General features: G+C 46.1%; 1 protein-coding gene across 1 annotated transcript in view; it reads right to left on the reverse strand.

The window, feature by feature from the left end:
- ZKSCAN7 (zinc finger with KRAB and SCAN domains 7) overlaps positions 1 to 12,665 on the reverse strand; it is a gene marked incomplete at its 3' end in the record, with an annotated part of 30,263 nt that extends 17,598 nt beyond the window's left edge. Inside the window, exons 1-6 of the mRNA XM_082663506.1 lie at positions 12,387 to 12,665; positions 10,356 to 10,896; positions 7,250 to 7,421; positions 5,786 to 5,877; positions 5,258 to 5,387; positions 1,364 to 2,808 (exon numbers count right to left, since the gene is read on the reverse strand). Of these exons, the coding sequence (XP_082519632.1) occupies positions 1,364 to 2,808; positions 5,258 to 5,387; positions 5,786 to 5,877; positions 7,250 to 7,421; positions 10,356 to 10,778 (2,262 nt within the window). The 5' untranslated portion in view covers positions 10,779 to 10,896; positions 12,387 to 12,665. The remainder of the gene's footprint in view (positions 1 to 1,363; positions 2,809 to 5,257; positions 5,388 to 5,785; positions 5,878 to 7,249; positions 7,422 to 10,355; positions 10,897 to 12,386) is intronic.
- Between the last annotated feature and the right edge of the window lie 6,929 nt (positions 12,666 to 19,594).

The following is a 19,594-nucleotide window of genomic DNA, read 5'->3' on the forward strand; positions in this document are numbered from 1 at the left end:
CCAAGCACTGTTTTAAGTGCCTTACACTTATGAACTAATTTAACCCTCACAGCCCTGAGGTAGCTCCATTTTATATATGGAAGAGCTAGACACAAGGAAACTAAATGACTTACTCAGGATCACACATGTAAGAAAGTAAGGAGTCAGGATTTGAACCTCAAGTACCAGGCACAAAAATCTATTCTCTTAACTACTGTATTATATTGCTGCTTCTAAAAATAGGAATAGGGACTTCCCTGGTGGTCCAGTGGTTTAGACTCCGAACTTCAGATGCAGGGGATGTGAGTTTGATCGTTGGTCAGGGAACTAAGATGCTGCATGCTGTGCAGAATGGCCAAAACAAACAAAGAAAAAAATAGGAAAAGAAGGAAACTTCCTAAACCCAATAGAATATTTATGAGAAACCAACAATGAAGTAACAATAGTGAAACTTCCAGGGGTACACGTAAAAGATATCAATGAGGGCTTTATATGAGATATCCTATGAAGAGATGTCACTTCTATCTTTAGAAGCTTCTAGTCTGGTGGGGATGGGGGGAGGGGAGATTGTGTCCAATTTAAGGATGATTCAATTACAGAGCTGAGTTTTCAAAAGGTATTTATTAAACAACTACCATATGAAAATTATTATCTATATACTAAAAGAAATAGATACTATACCCAACCTCAAAAAGCCTATAAGTTGGTATGAACACATATGCATTAAATACAGAATAATTTACAACACAATTTAACAACAGTTGTACACATAGCACCAGCTAAGTCAAAGCACTGAGGTCCAACGAATAGCAGTTTAAGATGAATGAAGACGTATTTGAAGAAGAAAGTCTTTCAGAGATGAGTTGGATCTGGCAGGTTCTGAGGGACACATATTAGCAAAAGAAAAGAAAAAAGATTTTCTAGACAGGGAACATAAGTGATGAGGGACTATATTAGAAGTTCAAAAAGTAGAATAAGGAGGGCCAGAGCCAAGAGAAAGAAAGAATGAATTAGTACCTTGGAGAATGACTTTATGTAAATGGTAAAACGGAGGAAGTGGAACACAATAAGGAAATACCTCTGTCCTTGAGAAGTACACGTTCTGATTTTGGGACACCTAAGTAAGAAATGAGATAGATTTTTAAACAGATGAAATAAAAGAAAGAAGGAAAGAAATCTACAAGCACATGAAATGTGTAGTCCTTAGTGGGGAAGGACCATACTGTTACTCCCACTCTCCCACCTTCCTGACCACCAGAGAACGTTTAAGGAATGATCCACTTTGATTAGTGGTTCCAAGAGGAGACCAGAGTGAGCATACTTCTTCTATAGAAACCTTAACTCAGAGTTCCTTGCTGTCTTAGAGAATCACGTCTTAAAAAACAGACCGAGCCAGACCTGACTGCTTTTCTCCAGTGTGAGTTCGCTGGTGGTGATTGAAAGTAGAACGCTGACTGAAGGCTTTCCCACATTCAATACATTCATAGGGTTTCTCTCCAGTGTGAACTCTCTGATGCACAATGAGCTGTGAGCTGTCACTAAAAGCCTTCTCACAATCTTTGCACTTATAGGGTTTCTCCCCAGTATGAGTTCTCTGATGTACCATAAGACTGGAGCTATAACTGAAGACCTTCCCACATTCATTACATTCATAAGGTTTCTCACCAGTGTGAATTCTCTGGTGTATAATAAGATGTGAGTTTTGATTGAAGGATTTTCCACACTCTTTGCATTTATAGGGCTTTTCACCCGTGTGAAGTCTCTGATGTCGAATGAGACATTTACTCAGACTGAATGCCTTACCACACTCATTACATTCAAAAGGTTTTTCTCCAGTATGAATTCGCTCATGGTCAACAAGTTGAGAGTTCTGATTGAAGGCTTTCCCACACTCACTGCATTTGAATGGTTTTTCCCCAGTGTGGAGGCTCTGATGTCGAATAAGACATTTACTTCGACTAAAGGCCTTGCCACATTCATTACACTCATAAGGCTTCTCCCCAGTGTGGATTCTCTGATGGTCAATAAGATTTCTGTTAGAACAGAAAGCTTTCCCACACTCATTACACTTGTAAGGTTTCTCACCACTGTGAAGTACCTGATGGTGGACAAGGCTTTTACTCCGAATGAAGGCCTCCCCACACTCATTGCATTCATAGGGTTTCTCCCCAGTATGGGTTCTCTGGTGGTCAATGAGTTGAGAACTCTGAGTGAAAGCTTTTGCACATTCGTTACATTTATATGATTTCTCCCCATTATGGAGTCTCTGGTGTTGAATGAGATGGGAGCTGTGGCGATAGGTCTTTCCACAATCACTGCATTCATACGGCTTTTCCCCTGTGTGGATTCTGAGATGGACTATGAGCTGAGAGGTCTGCCTGAAGGTCTTGCCACACTCATTGCACTCATAGGGTTTCTCTCCAGTGTGGATTCTCTGATGCCCAATGAGGTGAGAACTCCGATTAAAAGCTTTGCCACATTCATCACAGTGATAGAATTTCTGTCCCTTCAGAATTTCCTGATGTTCTGCAGGACTTGAGGACAGATCTGGATGTTCCTCAAGTTCCTTATATACATCACATTCATCTTTTGTGCATTTATTTTTAACCTCCTGTGTTATTTCCAAGAAATCACTCTTCAGTCTGCTCCCTTGTTTGCCTGAGGGTTGAACTTCTAGCTTCTCTAAAGCCTCTTCACAGGCATCTCCAGCTTCTGGTCCTCCTGGAATCACTCCATAGAGTACTCCTGAGGTCCTATCAGATGACTTCGTTTCTTCAGAAATTTCCTGCTTTGGAGGCAACTCTGAACTCTCCATCCTGTTCTCACCTGCTGCCAAAAGAAAGAAGAAAACAACTGTTACTCACTCTTACCCTACTGAGGAAATGAACTATCAGGAGCCTATGTACCTAAAAAAAAATTCATATTATGGGTAAGGAATGAGGAGACACATTGAGAACAGGAGAGAAAATGAGAAAACAGCTCAAATTTCTCTTCATGGACAGAAAAACAATGAGGGGAAGCTGGTCAGTGGAGGAAGGCAGAAGAAGAGCTATCAGGACAGAGGGATGCTGAGCCAGCACAGCCAGGTGAACAGGCCAGTTGAAAGGCAAGAGACCAGACTGTAAAGCATGGTGTGATCTTCCAGAAGTCACTTAGATGCGACGTCTCCTTAGTAAAATGATGAACCCTAAGGTCCTTTCCAACCATGACATTGTATGGTTCCACACTTCTCAGCAAAGATGTTGGGGAGAGAAAGTGGTGGCAAATACCTCAAATCAAATATGAGAAACAATGTGGGCAAACCTGAGAGTAGAAGGGAAATTTATATTATGAGGATATGATTAGGAAAAAGTGTATAAAAAGGAGTGATTCTGGTGTAACAGGACAGTGACAAGATTTGGAGAACCCATGGGTAGAGAAATACTGGGGAAAAGTATTGAAGGGGAAAGCAAAGCTATAAAATTGGGCACCCCATAGTCCCTGGAGCACTGACTGGTAAGTACAATACTGCACTCCTATAAAAACTAGGAATGGGGCTTCCCTGGTGGCGCAGTGGTTAAGAATCCGCCTGACAATGCAGGGGACATGGGTTTGAGCCCTGGTCCGGGAAGATCCCACATGCCATGGAGCAGTTAAGTCCGTGCACCACAACTACTGAAGCCCACGTGCCACAACTACTGAAGCCCGTGCACCTAGATCCCGTGCTCCGTAACAAGTGAAGTCATCACAATGAGAAGCCCGTGCACCACAACAAAGAGTAGCCCCCACAAGCTGCAACTAGAGAAAGCCCACTCGCAGCAACTAAGACCCAACACAGACAAAAATAAATAAATAAATAAATAAATAAATAAATAAATAAATAAATAAATAAAACTAATGGGGGACTTCCCTGGCAGTCCAGTGCTTAAGACTTCGCCTTCCAATGCAGGGGGTGCGTGTTTGATCCCTGGTTGGGGAGCTAAGATCCCACATGCCTCTAGGACAAAAAACCAAATCATAAAACAAAAGCAATACTGTAATAAATTCAATAAAGACTTCAAAAATGGTCCACATCAAAAAAAAACCCCAAAAAACTAAGAATGGCATCAATAACTTGAAATATAAATCAAACATGTTTTTGGTATCTTGATAATCAGGAATCATAAGGAAAGTGAGCAGTTGAATATTTGCTTTTAAATTCTAGGATTTTTCAGTACAAAAACTGGGAGAAGGCAGAGCAATTATGGTTATAGCTTAACCTAAAAATGTTGGTTCCTTTCAATGACATCTACATCAGGGCTATAAACCTTCATGCTAATTGAGTGTGTTCAAGTGGTAGATGTCTGAATCTCTCACTTCTAAGCCCACCCTCCCCAGAGTAGGCTACTGTCCTAGACCGGTCAAGCCCAGAACCTGCCGTGACAACAGCTCCTTCCAGGAAGCAGCCCTGCCCCAGTCTTTCTGAAGGAGAAGCTGAGGCAACCATGCTTTGTGCCAAACAACCCAGCTCAGCCCATGATGGACAACAGGTGACTGGAACAGGGCCAAGCACTAGACCCAAGTGTGGCTTATCTGTAGATTAATCATCCGCCTCTGTGCAGCAAGGACCAAAGTTCTGCTCAAACAAAGATGTTATTTAATGGCTGAACCACCCTTGGAGCTCCTCTCTACATAAATTCTGAACTGAAGGTAGGACAAGATGAAGGAAATTACAAGTAGAAGCCCAAGCTGAAATGATGCATGGAGAGAAGGCAAGCCATCGGGAGCCAAAGCAAGCAGAATGTGTGAGGAAACAGAAAGTATGACTAAAAAGGAGCTCTGACAAAAGATTCAGAGTGAAGAGAATGGGTATCAGAGGGAGGAGAAAACAGATACACAGAGCACAGCTGTCTTACGACACTGGTGTAAAAATCCTTTCACTTTTGCTGCTGTGGCTCCCAGGCTCCCAAGTCCCTACAAAGCTTTGTTTCCCGAAGTCTGGTCTAGCTGGTCAGTTTGTTCTAGGTTTCCATTCCTTTAGTCTTATTGTAAGTAACTTAGCTCACTGCTTACAACTGAGTGGCTTTCTATTCCTTCCAACTACAAACGCTAACTAAACCAGCCCAGTTCAATTAATAAGAAAGTAGAAAGAATGTTAATAATGGTTAAAGTGGATGATGATGTAGAGGGGTTCATTATACTATTCTCTCCACTTTGTCTCTTTATATTTTCATAATAAAAAGTTAAAAAAAGAAAAAGAATATAGCAAAGAATATGTAAAGAAGGCTGACTCTAAGTTACTGGGTAACAGAGTCATTACCCAATGAAGCCAGGCTGCAGCAATTTTCTGGCACGATGTTCCGGTACAGGGCTGCTTTCTGGCTGAGAGCTGGACCTTTCCACTTCTTCTGAGTATAGTCCACAGACAGGAACTCGAACTCTGCAGCCTCCTGGAATGACAAGCTTCTATTGCTCAGGGACATTCCCAGCCTGGAAAGCAGTCATTAGGGGCACCAAGAGGACAGGGTCGGGGAACCTGGTGGTAAAATGGGTGGGGGGGGGCGGAGGGAGGGAATCTGGGAAAGACAGATTAAAAGGGGGAATTCCCTGGTGGTCCAGTGGTTAAGACTCAGTGCTTTCACTGTCATGGGCCCGGGTTCAATCCCTGGTTGGGGAACTATTATAAGATCCCACAAGCTGTGGGGTGCAGCCAAAAAAAAAAAAAGGACAAATCTAGGACAGGACCAGCTCCAGGGGAAGCCACAGGAGCAGACTCAGAATGGGCCAGAGGCCCGGAGATGAGCTCTAGCTATTCCTGGGCCACAGACTTGGAACTCAGGAAGCTCACCTGGGGCCTGACCATCCGGAGCACAGTTGCCGCTGCTTGGTCTCCTACGTTCCCCACTTGGGGAAGGGCAGGCACCGGGGAAGCATGCTGAGCTGAGGGAGGAAAGAAAGCTCTGAGTGGGACCAGCCCTGCTCTTGGCTCCAATGAGGTCTGTATCCCAGCAAGTGGATTCAGGAGAACCCAGGTAGCTCCACACACACGGACCCTCATCCCTGTTCCATAAAGGCATTGTCCTTTGTGAGCTGTGAACTTTTCCTGAAGGCAAGAAGGTCCCTGTTCAAACCGAACTGGCGGTTCCTTCCAGCCCTCTCTCTCCCACTCTCGGAAGGAAGCTACACTTCTGACAACCTTCTGTCTCCCGTGGCTTCCCCAGCAGCAGCCTGCCTGGCCTCCCCCTCACCTCTCTGCCCCTCATTCCCTGGCTTCTCTTCCTGCACCTGCCCTCTCATCACGGACACTGCAGGCGTTCAGGCCTCAGAGCTTCCCCTTTCCCTCTCTCAGAGATCTCACGACTCCCAATCTCTGCTCTTAAGCTCTCAGTTCTCTCTGAAACCCATATCACAAGCCTCCAGTTGCCTATTGGACATTTCACTTGGGTGTCCCACAACACCTGAAATTCAGTGTCTAAAGTGCATGTTTCCATCTTCCTTTCCTGACTTCCCAAGTTTTCTCAGTGATTCCAAACATCAGCCAAAACCCGCTAATTCTCCCTCCTCTCCATTGTCCCATGGATTCTTTGTTCAAATATGTGTCACATCTATCACTTTCCATTCCACTCAAACCCACTCACGCAATTAGTGCCTCACATCTGTTCTACACTAGCCTCCTAGTGAGGCTCCTGGTCACTGGTCTCCACACTCAACCCACAGTGCTCATGTGCCACAGTAATCCTTCTGAAATACTGTTTCTAACGCTTCAATCCCCTGCCCCCAAATTCTTCCTGGTCTCCATCCAAAGGCCCTGCACAAGCAGACCCCAGGCTCCCAAATAAGTCCTTCCTGACCCGACCTCAATGGGGTCCAAGGAACTCCCACTTAGCGAGTGTCTTTGCTCCAGCCCTCCATGATCTCGCTCACCGTTTACAATGTCCACATGGCTCATTCGTGATGGCATCAAATGCCTGCGGACAGATATCACTCACATGTACCTTATGAGGCTGCCTCTTCTTGCACTTAGGACTGACTCTCTGCCAACTAGATAACAAGCTCTTTGGAAGCAGTGCCGGCGTACTATATCTCTCTGGTCCTCAACAGTGCCTTTGCCATGAAACGTGCTTGACAAAAATGTGCTAAATACACGAATGATCGGAGAATAAGCAAAAGGAACAAAGTCACTAGGGAAGGAAGACACAGGGCAGGGCAATAAGGGACTCCAATGGGGTGGGAGATGGGGAGATGAAGGAAAGGAGACTCCGAAAGAGAGAAAGGAGGAATGACTTAAGGCCAAAGCGGGTGGAGTGAGTACCAGAGTGCCCACTGGGGAGGTGGTGGTGTGCCCCAGGGTCACCAGGAGGCTCCAGGTGGGCTCCGGGTGCCGAACCCTCACTGAGGAGTGAGGTAGGAGGAGATTCCTCTGTTGCACCCAAGGCTGTCATCTCCTCCAAATGCATTTCCTGTTCCTGTGCTGGAGCTGAAACCTAGAGACAAGGAAATAAAATTGGGTCCAAAAGAGCATCCTTGAAGGTACAGAACCCAAAACCTCTAAGAAGCACCCCCACGAGAGGAAGCCAGGGAGAGAAGAGTCAGAGGGTCCTTCTAGCCCCACCAGTAAGCCAACTGGGGCAAAAATGCCAAAGCAGGATCTACAGCTTACAATCCTATTTGCTATCCCTCTGTTGACCCTTTCGGTAGGAGCTTCAAGACCAGATTATATAACCATTTCCACTCTGTGTCAGTGCTTCAGACACACATTTGCTTATGAAGAACCCCCTGGAAAAAGGAGTTAGGAAAGTAATTCAGTACACTCCCTAGGGCCTCAGCCTACAGCATAGATCAATCAGAAGCACCAAGGAAGTAAAAAGTGACAGGTGTATGTACCTGTATGTGCACAAATAATGCTACTGAGGCCGACAGCTGGAGCAATACCCCAGAACAGCAGCTGACAAACCTCAGCTTTTCCAACTTCTCTCAGCAAAAGTGTCTCCTCTTCAGAGAAGCCATCCCTGACCACACTGACAAAGCAAGGATAGTCACACTCTCTCAAATTACCTGGTTATGTTTTCTAGAGCATACATTAGTCTTTAAGTTATCTTATTTATACCTTTATTGTCTATTTCTCTGCAATGAAGTATAAGCGTTTTGAGGGTGAGCACTCTGTCTTGGTCACTAGCTCCCAGAACAATGCTTAGTCCAAGGGTGGTATTCAATTAATATTTGCTGACTGACTTCCTCTCAATATTTTGCTAAGAGTTATCTGCAAACTTGGTTTTCAATATGTACTACCTCTCCCCAAAAATTTATACAAGAAGTCAAACAGAAAAAAAAAAATTTAAAAAGAAAAGTCAAATAGGATCACATAACACCAAATCTTTAGAGACCTCGAGAATATCTCAGAGCACAGACCTTTTATTTTCTAACCCTTGCTTGTTGTCATCAAATCAGTTCCTCACAATCTCATGGTTACTACTTGTACCAGCATTTGGAGCAGAAAATCTAAAACATTATCTAAGTAAATCACTTTTTTTTTTTTTTTTTTTTTGCGGTACGCGGGCCTCTCATTGTTGTGGCCTCTGCCGTTGCGGAGCACAGGCTCCAGACGCGCAGGTTCAGTGGCCATGGCTCACGGGCCCAGCCGCTCCGCGGTATGTGGGATCTTCCCGGACCGGGGCACGAACCCGTGTCCCCTGCATCGGCAGGCGGACTCTCAACCACTGCGCCACCAGGGAAGCCCAATAAATCACTTTTTAAAAATTGAAATATAGTTGATTTACAATGTTGTGTTAGTTTCAGGGGTACAGCAAAGCAATTCAGTTATACATACATATATATTCATTCTTTTCCAGATTCTTTTCCCTTATAGGTTATTAAAGAATATTGAGCAGAGTTCCCTGTCCTATACAGTAGGTCCTTGTTGATTATCTTAAATAAATCACATTTATAAGCTCATTCACTCTGGCATGTACATAGCAGAGCATAAGGTGAAAATAACTTCTCCTTCAACAAAACACATGGATTTGCCCTACTGGGTTACATCTGCTGAGACGTTAGGGGGCTCTCTCCTTTAGTGTATATCTCTCCAATGGAATGGTAGGTCCAAGAGGCTCCCTGCAGTCTGAGGTTCCCCAGCTCTCCCATGGATGGTTCTTATAAATGGGACTTAGAGCTCTTAAATACAGCAGCTGTGGGTACTGGCAGAAGATAGAACTTAACTGCACTGTGATAACACAACCTTGTAATTCACTGACAATTAAATCCTGATAAAGTTCCTATTCATTACCTAGGACTCATAAGTGTCCTCTCCTCGCAGGCCATGAAAACCCCATTCCAATTTTCATTCCAAGATGGCATTCCACAGCAAGACATTAGGGAAAAGGTAGTGGCTTAGAATCTAGGGAGCTGGAAAATCCTGGTTCCCACACACATGGACAAAGGGACTGCTTACTAGCTCTGTCACCTTAGATGAGCCAGTTAACTTCTCTACGTTTGCATCGCTTGTCAAATGGAGATAATGATTACTATCTGCATACCTTGTAAGCCTGCTAGGAGCTCAAATTAAAAAAGATATAAAAGCATTCTGTAAATTCTGCAGCCCAGTAGGGATGCCTCTAGGCCGAACTTTCTGACGGCCTACCTTACAAATTTCTGACTTGACCTGTCAACTCCCCCAATGACAGGTCACTTTCTAGCAATATATATATGTATGTATATATATATAATTTCCTACTGGTTTTGCTTCTGTGGCTGAACCCTGACTAATACACATAGTCACTGAACTAGTTAGCTCTGTGATCCTAGAAGCCAGATTTCCCACTGTTATGACACTGCTAACTCTCCAACTTTTCCTTTTGAGTTACCCTGGCTTAAAATTTGAGAGAACCCCAGAAAGTAGGGAAAATCAAAAATAGAATTAAAGATGCAAAAAGATCCCAGTTGAGTTTGGAAAGCTAGAAAAGAACAAAATGATGATGAGGCCCAGAACTGTTACACCTCATAAGGAACCTAAAAGGCAGGAAAACAGCACAGTAACTTGGAGAAATCCGAGGAAGTAATGAGAACTTCTCAAATGAGGGCCCATGTTATCAGCATACCCTACGGGCTACTTCTCCCTGACATGCTTCCCTATTCTAACCAGTGTGCGGATCCTCTGCCTGTCAGGAGCACTCTGTGGAGCTCCAGGCTGCAGCTAGGTTCACGACACAGCACTTCACAAAGTAATTCACAGAGCGTGGCTGGGATCTGCATTTTTGTTTAAGGCTAGGAGCACAAAACTCTTTCCCCTTTATACATGGCACTGGTTCAGGAATCCCAAAGGCAAACCAGCTCAGGGCCTAGGGAATGGAGAATGTCTATTCTCAGGCTACCCCAAGCAGTATAGAATGGTTCCAGATGCCATTCTAGACTCGGCCGCTCACCTCTCCTGGTCCACTAACGTGTCTCTGGAAATCCTCCACCACAGCCACAGCCTCCTCACCACTCTCAGGGTGATGCAGCTGCACCCAGGTCCGCAGTTCCCCTGGCAGGATGCTCAGGAACTGCTCCAGGACAAGCAGCTCCAGGATCTGCTCCTTGGTGTGCACCTCCGGCATCAGCCACCAGCGGCAGAGCTCCCGGAGCCGGCTCAGCGCCTCCTGCGGCCCAGACATCTCATGATAACATAACTGCCTGAAGTGCAGCCGGAAAATTTCACAGACAGGAGGGTGATTCTTTTGGAGACTGCAGCCCTGTCCCCAGCTCTGGCTCTCTGGCTCCTGTTTCACGGTCAAGCGCCCCTCCTGCCGCTGGAGAACAGCACCCCTGGGGATGAGGCCTGAAGTTCCCCTGCCTTGGGCGGCCATCGTGACACCAAAGAGAAGCTTGTTTCAGTTGTGGTTTGTCCGATTAAAATGATGATCTGTAATTCAGACCTCAGAAGCTGTTGTCAGAGTTGAGGATGTAGGGTGATGGGAACGTCACCTACAGAAACATCAAGAGAGACATCAGAGTCCCCAGAGTGCTCAGCCCCAGGCAGATGACAGACCCTCCACAGTTAAAAAGCAAAGCTCTAGAAAAAAGAAAAAGGAGCACAACCAGGGCAGTCTCTCTAAGCATCTCTCCAAGTAACTTCCTTAAAGTTTCAGTGGCTCCCATCACCTACAGGATAAAACCTAAATGTCTATGCCTAGCATCCACAACCTGGCCTGAGGCCTCTATTCTAGCCACACCCCCTACCACTTTCCCCAGGTACCCACCAGGCTAGAAAGACTGCAATGATCTCCAAATGTGAGATATGCAAGCTAATCCAAAAGGCAGATAAAGAAATACTAAGTTGTTATTTAACTATTTAGTGGATGTTTTATAATGTGCACTGAAATTTGTACAACAGTACATACCTTTAACTCACAAATAAACCTATGTTGGAAATGCATGCTCAAAACTCTTCTACCCTACTCTTTTGTAATAGAGATGCACAATAAAGAAAGTTAGCGACTAAAGCTCTAAAGACACAGCTAGAAGCCACACATACTTTCTCTGGATTTTTCTGCTTCTGAAACTTTTGACAAACACCTACTCACCTGTCAAGACCCAGAACAAATTTTATTTTTCTCTTGAAGGCATTCCTGATTGCCCCATGCAGGAAGGGGAGCTGGTCACCTCCCTCTCCGTACTTCTCAGTGTAACATTGTATTTTAACTAATTTATGCACAACTCAACACTCACACCCTCCAAACTGCTGGATGGCCACAAAAGAAAAGGAACCCAATGGAGTAAGAAATGCCAGACCCTCTTCTACTCAACCCACTTCCCCTAGAAAGCCTTGCTGATCTCTCCAGGCTTAAGTGTGGTTACTGCCTCAGTGAACCCACAGTACGTTTTTCTTCAAACCTCTGCTAGAGCACTTCTCACACTGTGTTTGGGACTTAGACGACTGCCTCCTCCACTTTATGGGAGGACTCAAAGGGCAGAGCTGGTTCCCAGTCATCTTTGTACGTGTGTGTGCACTTGGCATACAGAGGCACATATGTGGGAAGCGAACGAATGATACTGAAGTTGGGGGTGGGGGCGACTTTTATCCAGTTTACATACTGTAAAACCCTGAAAATCAGCACCTTAGTGGTAACTAGGGCATCTGTGCTATGCTTCCAATTCACCATGCATCTTGGTACCTTGGATAAGCTACTCTCTCCAGGGCTCAATTTCTTTAAAAAGACAAAGACAGACTTAAAAATCTGTGAGTCTGCTCTGAAATACATAGAAAGTTCAGGCCATTTTCCTACTTCCCTTACTGCTCCGAATGCTCAGCCCCTCATCTCATCTGGATTTTTGGCTCTCCAAGCTATACTTCACGTCTGAAATTCTGACTGGGTCTGACCCACTTCTGACGCTTCGTACTGTCTTCCAGCGCAAGGCTGGGAAAACGTCTATCTACATTTCGCGTTCGACCAGGCTTCTGCGGCGCCGCTCACCTGGCCACGTCTGCCCTGCTCATCGCTGTACCCGCAGGTGCTGGGCTCGGTGCCAGGCACGGCTGGTCAGGGAACTGGGACAAAGAGGCGGCTCTACATCTGGCGGCTTCTGAGCGTCACGGGGACCGCGCCGCCAGCCGCGGGGGCGAAGAGTGGGTCGGGCTGGCGTAGCCGACCTGGGCTGTGGGCGGCCGCAGCTCCAGCCTAGCGGCCCCGGGCCCCAGCAACACTTCTCCCCCCGCCCCGGGCCCGCTCACCGGGGCACCGCGCCCGCGACTCCCGAACACCAGACTCCGCCGCGGCCGGCGTAAGCGAAAACAATGGCCGGGCCGGAAGCGAGAGAGGCCCCACTTCCGGCCCCTCCAGGATCCCGGAAGTCTCGGTTGAGAAAGTGGGCGCCCGCGACCCCGCGACCCCGCAGCCACACAGCTGGTGACACCTTGGGCGCGGAGACCACCCCCTCCGGGCCTGGCTGGGGCACAGGGGCGCCAGCGGGGAGGGAGTCTCAACTGAGGCCTCAGGCTGCACACGTGCTGCTCTCAGACCATTCTAGGACTGGGCGACCCTGCCTCACCCCAGCTTTGTCCCTTCCCCTCCTGGTGGCCTTGGGAAAGAAAACCTAACCTCTGAGCCTGTTTTTTCATCTGAAAAATGAAGAGCACAGCCTGTGCCTGACACGGCTGTGAGAACTGAAAGGGGTAACATAAGGACACTACACAGCAAAAGACCTGACATATCCTGAGCGCGCAGTCAGATATTATTATACTGTATGTGATGCCCAGGGCATTTTCACCCAGTGTGAGTCTTAATGAAATGAGCAACAGGTATCTCCGTCTTACTAAAGAAGAAATGAGCCCAGAGATTGTGATATTTTGGCCGCAGGTGTGGTTAATCTTTCCTAAAACAGAACAAGCACTCTGGTGTCCAAGGAGAGGCCCCCTAGGGAGGGCCAAGGAGCCAATAAAAAGTGGGAAGTTATGGAGACAACATAATCTAGATGCAATTGTCTAGTCTAATATCTGGGAGGCAGGTGTTACCCAGGTGGACTTCACCTGGAAGAATGGTTTGCATACAGAAGCATGTGAACAGGTCCCTGCTGCTAAAAGGATTGAGGAGGCTCTGAAGGCACAACCTCCAAAAACGAATGATATATGGGGCTAACGAAAAGCCTCTGCAACTTGAGGCAGTAAAAGGACATATGAAAAGAATATATTCAAGAAAAACTTGAGTTCCAAAGAGAAACAAAGGGCAAAGGATAACATCAGCCACATTTCCAATGGAGTTAACTATGTATCTTATGCATTGGGTTGGCCAAAAGTTTCGCTCGGGTTTTTCCATAACATCTTACGGAAAAACCTTGATGAACTTTTTGGCCAACCCAATATCTTGTTGTAGCCCAGCAAGTAGTTCCTTTACAGGGTCCGAAGTAACAGTAACTTGTGCTGTCCAGGCCATCAGCAATATCCCAAGGATGTACTGGGTCTACCTCTGGACCTGACATGTGTCCATCACATCTCTGCATAAGCCAGGACAGAAACGAAGGCATAAGAAGACCTACTGCAGGGTTTTTACAGTCTTTAAAGAGGTCTCTTAGAGCAGTCTTTGCCCACTGAGCCTGATGAGTGGCCTTCTGATATCAAGGTCACTCTCTACATTTGGAAACCTCACAGGGAGGTCTTGGCTATCTGGTCCTAGCTTCTGCCTGATATTGCCACTGCGTGTGGCCCACTGGCCCATTAAGGCCTCAGAGACTCAGGGATATCGAGAAGGAAATCTCTTAAGGCCAGGCCAAATGCTATCATCTCTTTTTCAGGTTTCCCTGATGATGCGTTGTCCTGGCTGCCTGGTATGTAGGAGACTTAGGGATCTGGAAAACAAGATTAAGCTTTTTCATTCCTCAGAGCTGTTTCATGCCCAGGTGGTTGGCTTTCATTGTCTGTGAGAGCCAGCTTCATCTGGGAAGTGTGTCCACACTTCATAGGTTCCTCTGTGGCCAGCACTGTGGGTCTAACCTACCATGACTGGATTGGGTTCCAGTGGAGGAGACATGCTCCATGACGCCCCTCATATAGCACCTTGGGAAACCTATATTTGGGCCAAAGACAGTCCCAGAATACCTGAGGGAACACCACCCCTGACCTCTCTGGGAAACTATCACACTAGCTTTGGTATGAAAGCTAATAGAACAAGTAACCCAGTTCTATGTGCCTGAAGTGGAACTCACCATCTACCCTCAACCCTGAAGCTCCACTCACATTCACATCACTATAAAGGGCACTATCATTCATCCCCAAGAGCCCAAACTAGAACCCTGGATGTCATACCATGGGCTGGGTGACCATAGGAGAGCTACTTAGCCTCTCTGTGCTACAGCTTCCTCATCTGTAAAATAAGGAGAATAATAATAATGATACCTAAATCATAGAGTTGATATGAGGATTGGATGAGATTTTATATATATATATATATATATATATATATATATATATATATATATATATATGGCACTTAGAATGTGCCTGGCACATTGTAGGTATTATAGGTGTTTTCTAGTATCATGTTTACTCACACTTCTTTATACCCTGTATCCAGATAATTGCTGAGTCTTTGCCCCATTTGTATGTAATCACAATAATAATGACAACAAAAAACAATAGAAAATACCTATACCACTTACTATGCTGCTCTGCATCATCACCACTGTTCACTTCCCTGTGTTAAGTCCTGCCTGGTGTGAGGGCAGCTGTGAGAAGGATGTTCCTAGGGACCTTTGGGATTTAAGGAGACCACAAAGAGAGGAGCATGGTCAGGTCTGGAGATTCTTTGTCCCCAAACTGCTCATACCTTCTGACATCATCTGTGTGGACAGTCCCCTTTTCAACAGCCAGGACACTCTTACACACCCTGAAAATAAGATGGGGGTCCTAGAACTGTCCCCTGTGGGGGGATAGTTGTAATATGGGCAGGAGACCCCAGCTACTGTGCTTGAATGGGAATGTATGAGGTCCAAGCTCTAGCCAAGAGAGCAAAGAGACTGTCCTATCACCTTGAAAACTTCTCCTTATCTTTCAAGAATTAGCTGAGAAACTCCATTCTCCAGGAAGACGTCCCGGGACCCCATCTCCCCACCTGGATTAGGTGCCCCTTCCTTTGTGCTCCCGTGGTGGCCTGCCATGTGCTTGTCACGGCCCTTATTTGTCACACCAGGTTAACACTTTGTCAGCTTCCCCCATGCACAGTAAGCCTTACGTGGGCTGCCACCACGTCTCTCTGGTTCACAGTTGGGTCCCAAGGCACAAACTCTAAGCCTGGCTGGTTTGAATATCTGTCTTGGCCGGAAGACAAGGTCAGTCCACCTTTATTTCCCTGGTGTCCAGTACAGAGCCTGGCCTAACCTCTAAGAAATGTGTCCTTGATCCAGGCTGCTGTGGAAGGTTTTTAAGCAGGGAAAGAATCTGTTCAGTCTGGGTTTTGATTGCCAGCTATACTGAGGGGCTTGGAAGGAAAGAGATTGAGACATCAATTGTATCTGCTTATCTGCTTTGCCACCCCAGTGCCTCTGTAAGACAGAATCATTAGTTTACAGTCGAGGATTCTGAGCCTCGGCAAATGTCCTGCTTCCTGGGTAACAATTTTACTGGATGAAAAGGGCACGGAAGGCTTTGAATTCAGGTCTACAGACCACCTCCTCCTCCTCTTTTTTTTTCTGTTTTAGGATCCTATCTCTAATCCTCATTCATTCTTCATTCTTTAATTACTCTCAGATTTCTTCCTGCTGGTGGTGTGTCAACGATGGTCACAGAACATGGCCTCGGGGTAGACTCGGGAAAGGCAGAGATTCTCTAGGTCTTCTGGCCTTCGTGATCCCGCGAGGAGCCAAACCCTGGCGCGGAGACCAACGAGATAAGAAGGCCTCCGAGCTTCCTAGACAGAACCGGAAGTGGCTCCAAGGGCCCGAAGATCGGAGAGGAATTCGCTTCCGGCGCATCTTTTGTTCAGGAATCGTTGGAAGCTGCTGTTGGTGGGGAGGTCATCGGGTTAGTCGTGGAGCTTCCTCAGGTTGCCAGGAGTGGGAGCCGTGGTCCCGGGCTGTTCCTGCCCGCTGTTGGCGCTGGTATTGACCCTACCCCGTGACACACGTAATGAGACAGGCCCAGAGGGCAGCAGGAAACTTCCGGGGATACCAGCGCATCCCCGACGGGGTTTGGTGGGAACGCAGGACTGTCTCCCCGCCTCATACCGCTCGACTCTCCGTGCTTCCTTCCCGGGTTTTACCCCAGAGGTCTTCGGAAAAGCGGGGCACTGTATTCCGTGTTCTTTGTTCTAGCTTAATCCCCGTCCCGAAACCCCTCAGCCCGACCCTCAGCTCATCCTCTGGCCCACCAAACTGCAGATTTGCCAAGTGGAAGGAGCGTTTTCAGTCTGTCCTACCCACAGCTCCCACAGACACCAGGGATGTTATTAGCAAGGACTCGTGGATTGCACAAAGGATCCTTAGAGCCGCTGGTCCAGCCACCATCATCCTACCTGTTATGGGTGGGGAAACAGGACCATGGAGGGATTTGAACTGAGACCTTCTGCCTCCCATTCCAGAGACCTCGTCTCTTTCTGAGCCAGTGTCTGCGACCTTGAGTCTCCTAAAGCACAGTTTTGGTCTTGGAAATAATAAACTTGATACTATTGGCTGTAATCTTTCAGTTTCTGTGTATTGTTGGGCCTTAGGTTTGAAATCCAAATTCTTCCAGAAGCATCTCAAACATAGATTGGAATTTCTTTCCAGCCTGTGAGTATGGCAGAACTCAACTTTGCAACCTACAATCTGGGATTTGCAATTTGGGCAAGTTATATATCCACTGAGTCTTAAGTTTCTTCATGTGTGAAATGGAAAAAAACCAATCCATGCCTGCTTATCCCTCAGAGTTGGGAGGATTGAGTGAGGTAAGTTGTGAGTCTTGACATGTCTTGTTAAGCACTATTCAAAGATTAACAAAAACACCTACACAAGAAACTTTGGATTCAAGGAGGGAGATGGAAATGACTGGACATTGGAAACATGAAGGGCAAGGGGCAGGCAGACACTGGTGACTTACAAAAGGCAGTATCTGATAACAACGTAAGAGAAGTTCAGAGAGCCAAGGAAGAGATTGATTTTGAAAGGGATCAGAAGCAGCCTCAGAGGGAAGAGCACTGAGTTGAGCCTTGAAGCGGGATTTAGGGAGGTTTGGGAGGGAGAAGGAACAATATGATCAAATGTTGAGAGATACACATTTCGGGGGGGGGTCGTTATTTCAGTCCAGTATTATAAGCTGTAGGGAATTTAAAAACGGTGATGAGATCTCTAGTTTAGATGTATAAAATCTATGTGCCCCCTAAGCCACCATAATGTCCCCTGATGATCCTGTTTTTCCACCACTTTAGAGGACAGGTGATATTGTACTTCCATTCCTTATTGCTAGTTGAACAATCGGGAGAAAGCCAAGAAGAAGCTGAGCCCTGATACTCCAGGGAAATTGTAAATTCTCTTCCCATATTAGGCCTCCAGGATGTCTCCATCTGCACTTGGAGGGCTTACATGACTAAGCCTAATCTTTTCTAAGAGTATCTAGCAGATTACCCTGTGCCCCAATAACACCAGTGTTCCATACACTAATGTTTCTATAGAGTAAGCATGCAGAACTTGCTAAGTGAGTGGATGTTTCCTACTTCCTCAGAGAAGGTGTTCCAGAGGGCCAGGTTGGTTCTCCCAGGAGGTGGACAGGAGTATTGTTCTCTCTTTCTCTCTTTCCTAGCAGTGTCTGGAACAAGGCTGTCTCCAAGGGTTGCTCACCTGAAATACGTTGAGCCTGTTGCCTTGTCATCCTAAATCCCTGTCATTTCTGGCTTCCTTCCATTGCCCAGAAGCTGGTGGAGCCTGGAAAGAGGATAACAGTGAAGAAAAGTCTGATATCTCTCTAAGTACCATTTACGGTAGAAAGGGCTTGTCATTGGCATCAAGTTTACGGATAAGGGATGCACAGTAAAGTTCGGAGAGTAAAGCTCTAGTGGAAACTTGACAATGTGAAAAGGTCAGTTGTGTATTGGAATTTAGCTGTGTTTGCTCTTTGCTTCTTGGACTGTGATAAGTGCTACAACTCTTCTTTGGAAGATGCACTTCCCTCCCCGGAGTTTTAATGTATCTTTTCTTTTAGGACTTTTCTAGCCCTATTGCCAGAATTTTGTTTCATTTCGTTAATCCTAATCTCACACATTTGTTCCAGTTTCACTCTGCTGTGATGTCCTCCAATTTCAAAACTCAGATCAAATACTAACCATTAAAATTTCCTGGTAACATTGTCTGAAAAATGAACTTTTAGCTGGCTTCCGCATTTGTCTTTTTTTTTGATATCTATTAAACTTTCTTTTTTTTCTGTACGCGGGCCTCACTGTTGTGGCCTCTCCCGTTGCGGAGCACAGGCTCTGGACGTGCAGGCTCAGTAGCCATGGCTCATGGGCCCAGCCGCTTGGCGGCATGTGGGATCTTCCCGGACCGGGGCACGAACCCGTGTCCCCTGCATCGGCAGGCTGACTCTCAACCACTGCGCCACCAGGGAAGGCCAGCACAGACTTCTTGAAGCACCTGGCCTGTGAAATGGGTTACTTGATTACTATGAAGTTTAAAGTTAGTCACATAAGAGGCAGTAGGCTGTCTGCAAGGGAAGGCTTCAGTCCAGTGTGAAAAAGTACAGACCGTGACTAAAACATATTTATATCCAAGAGACAAAGGAAGTTGTATGAAATCCATTTGCCAGACCTCGAATGGTCCATTTGGCAGTTTAAAATGTCCAGGAGCAGTATGAACAGGCTTCCCTGGGTTGTATTTTGACAAGTGGGACAAGTGAGGTAAGCACTTTTTGCAAATTTGTTAATGTTTCCCCAGCAACATTGATTCATGAAGGCTATCATTTTGTCAGTAGATCAATGGTTTAATGCATGTACAGTGGTGAGGAGTGGGAATTTTAGAGCCTCCAGTAGGACTGGATTGTTATTTGGTACAAACCAGAGCTTTCTCTTTTGAACAAACCAACAGTTGTTGAATTTCCAATCTTGTTTTTCCTTTTTTTGAGGCCAAATGTTGGCCAGTTTTTCTAAATTATCCTTTGGTGAACTAATCACTTTGGACCATGACAGAGGTTTGGCTGCTGTTCGTCCCTTTAAGGGCAGCATTCCTT

The sequence above is a fragment of the Grampus griseus genome, assembly GCF_964374135.1.
Source record: "Grampus griseus genome assembly, chromosome: 10".
In the NCBI taxonomy this organism is placed as follows: domain Eukaryota; kingdom Metazoa; phylum Chordata; class Mammalia; order Artiodactyla; family Delphinidae; genus Grampus; species Grampus griseus.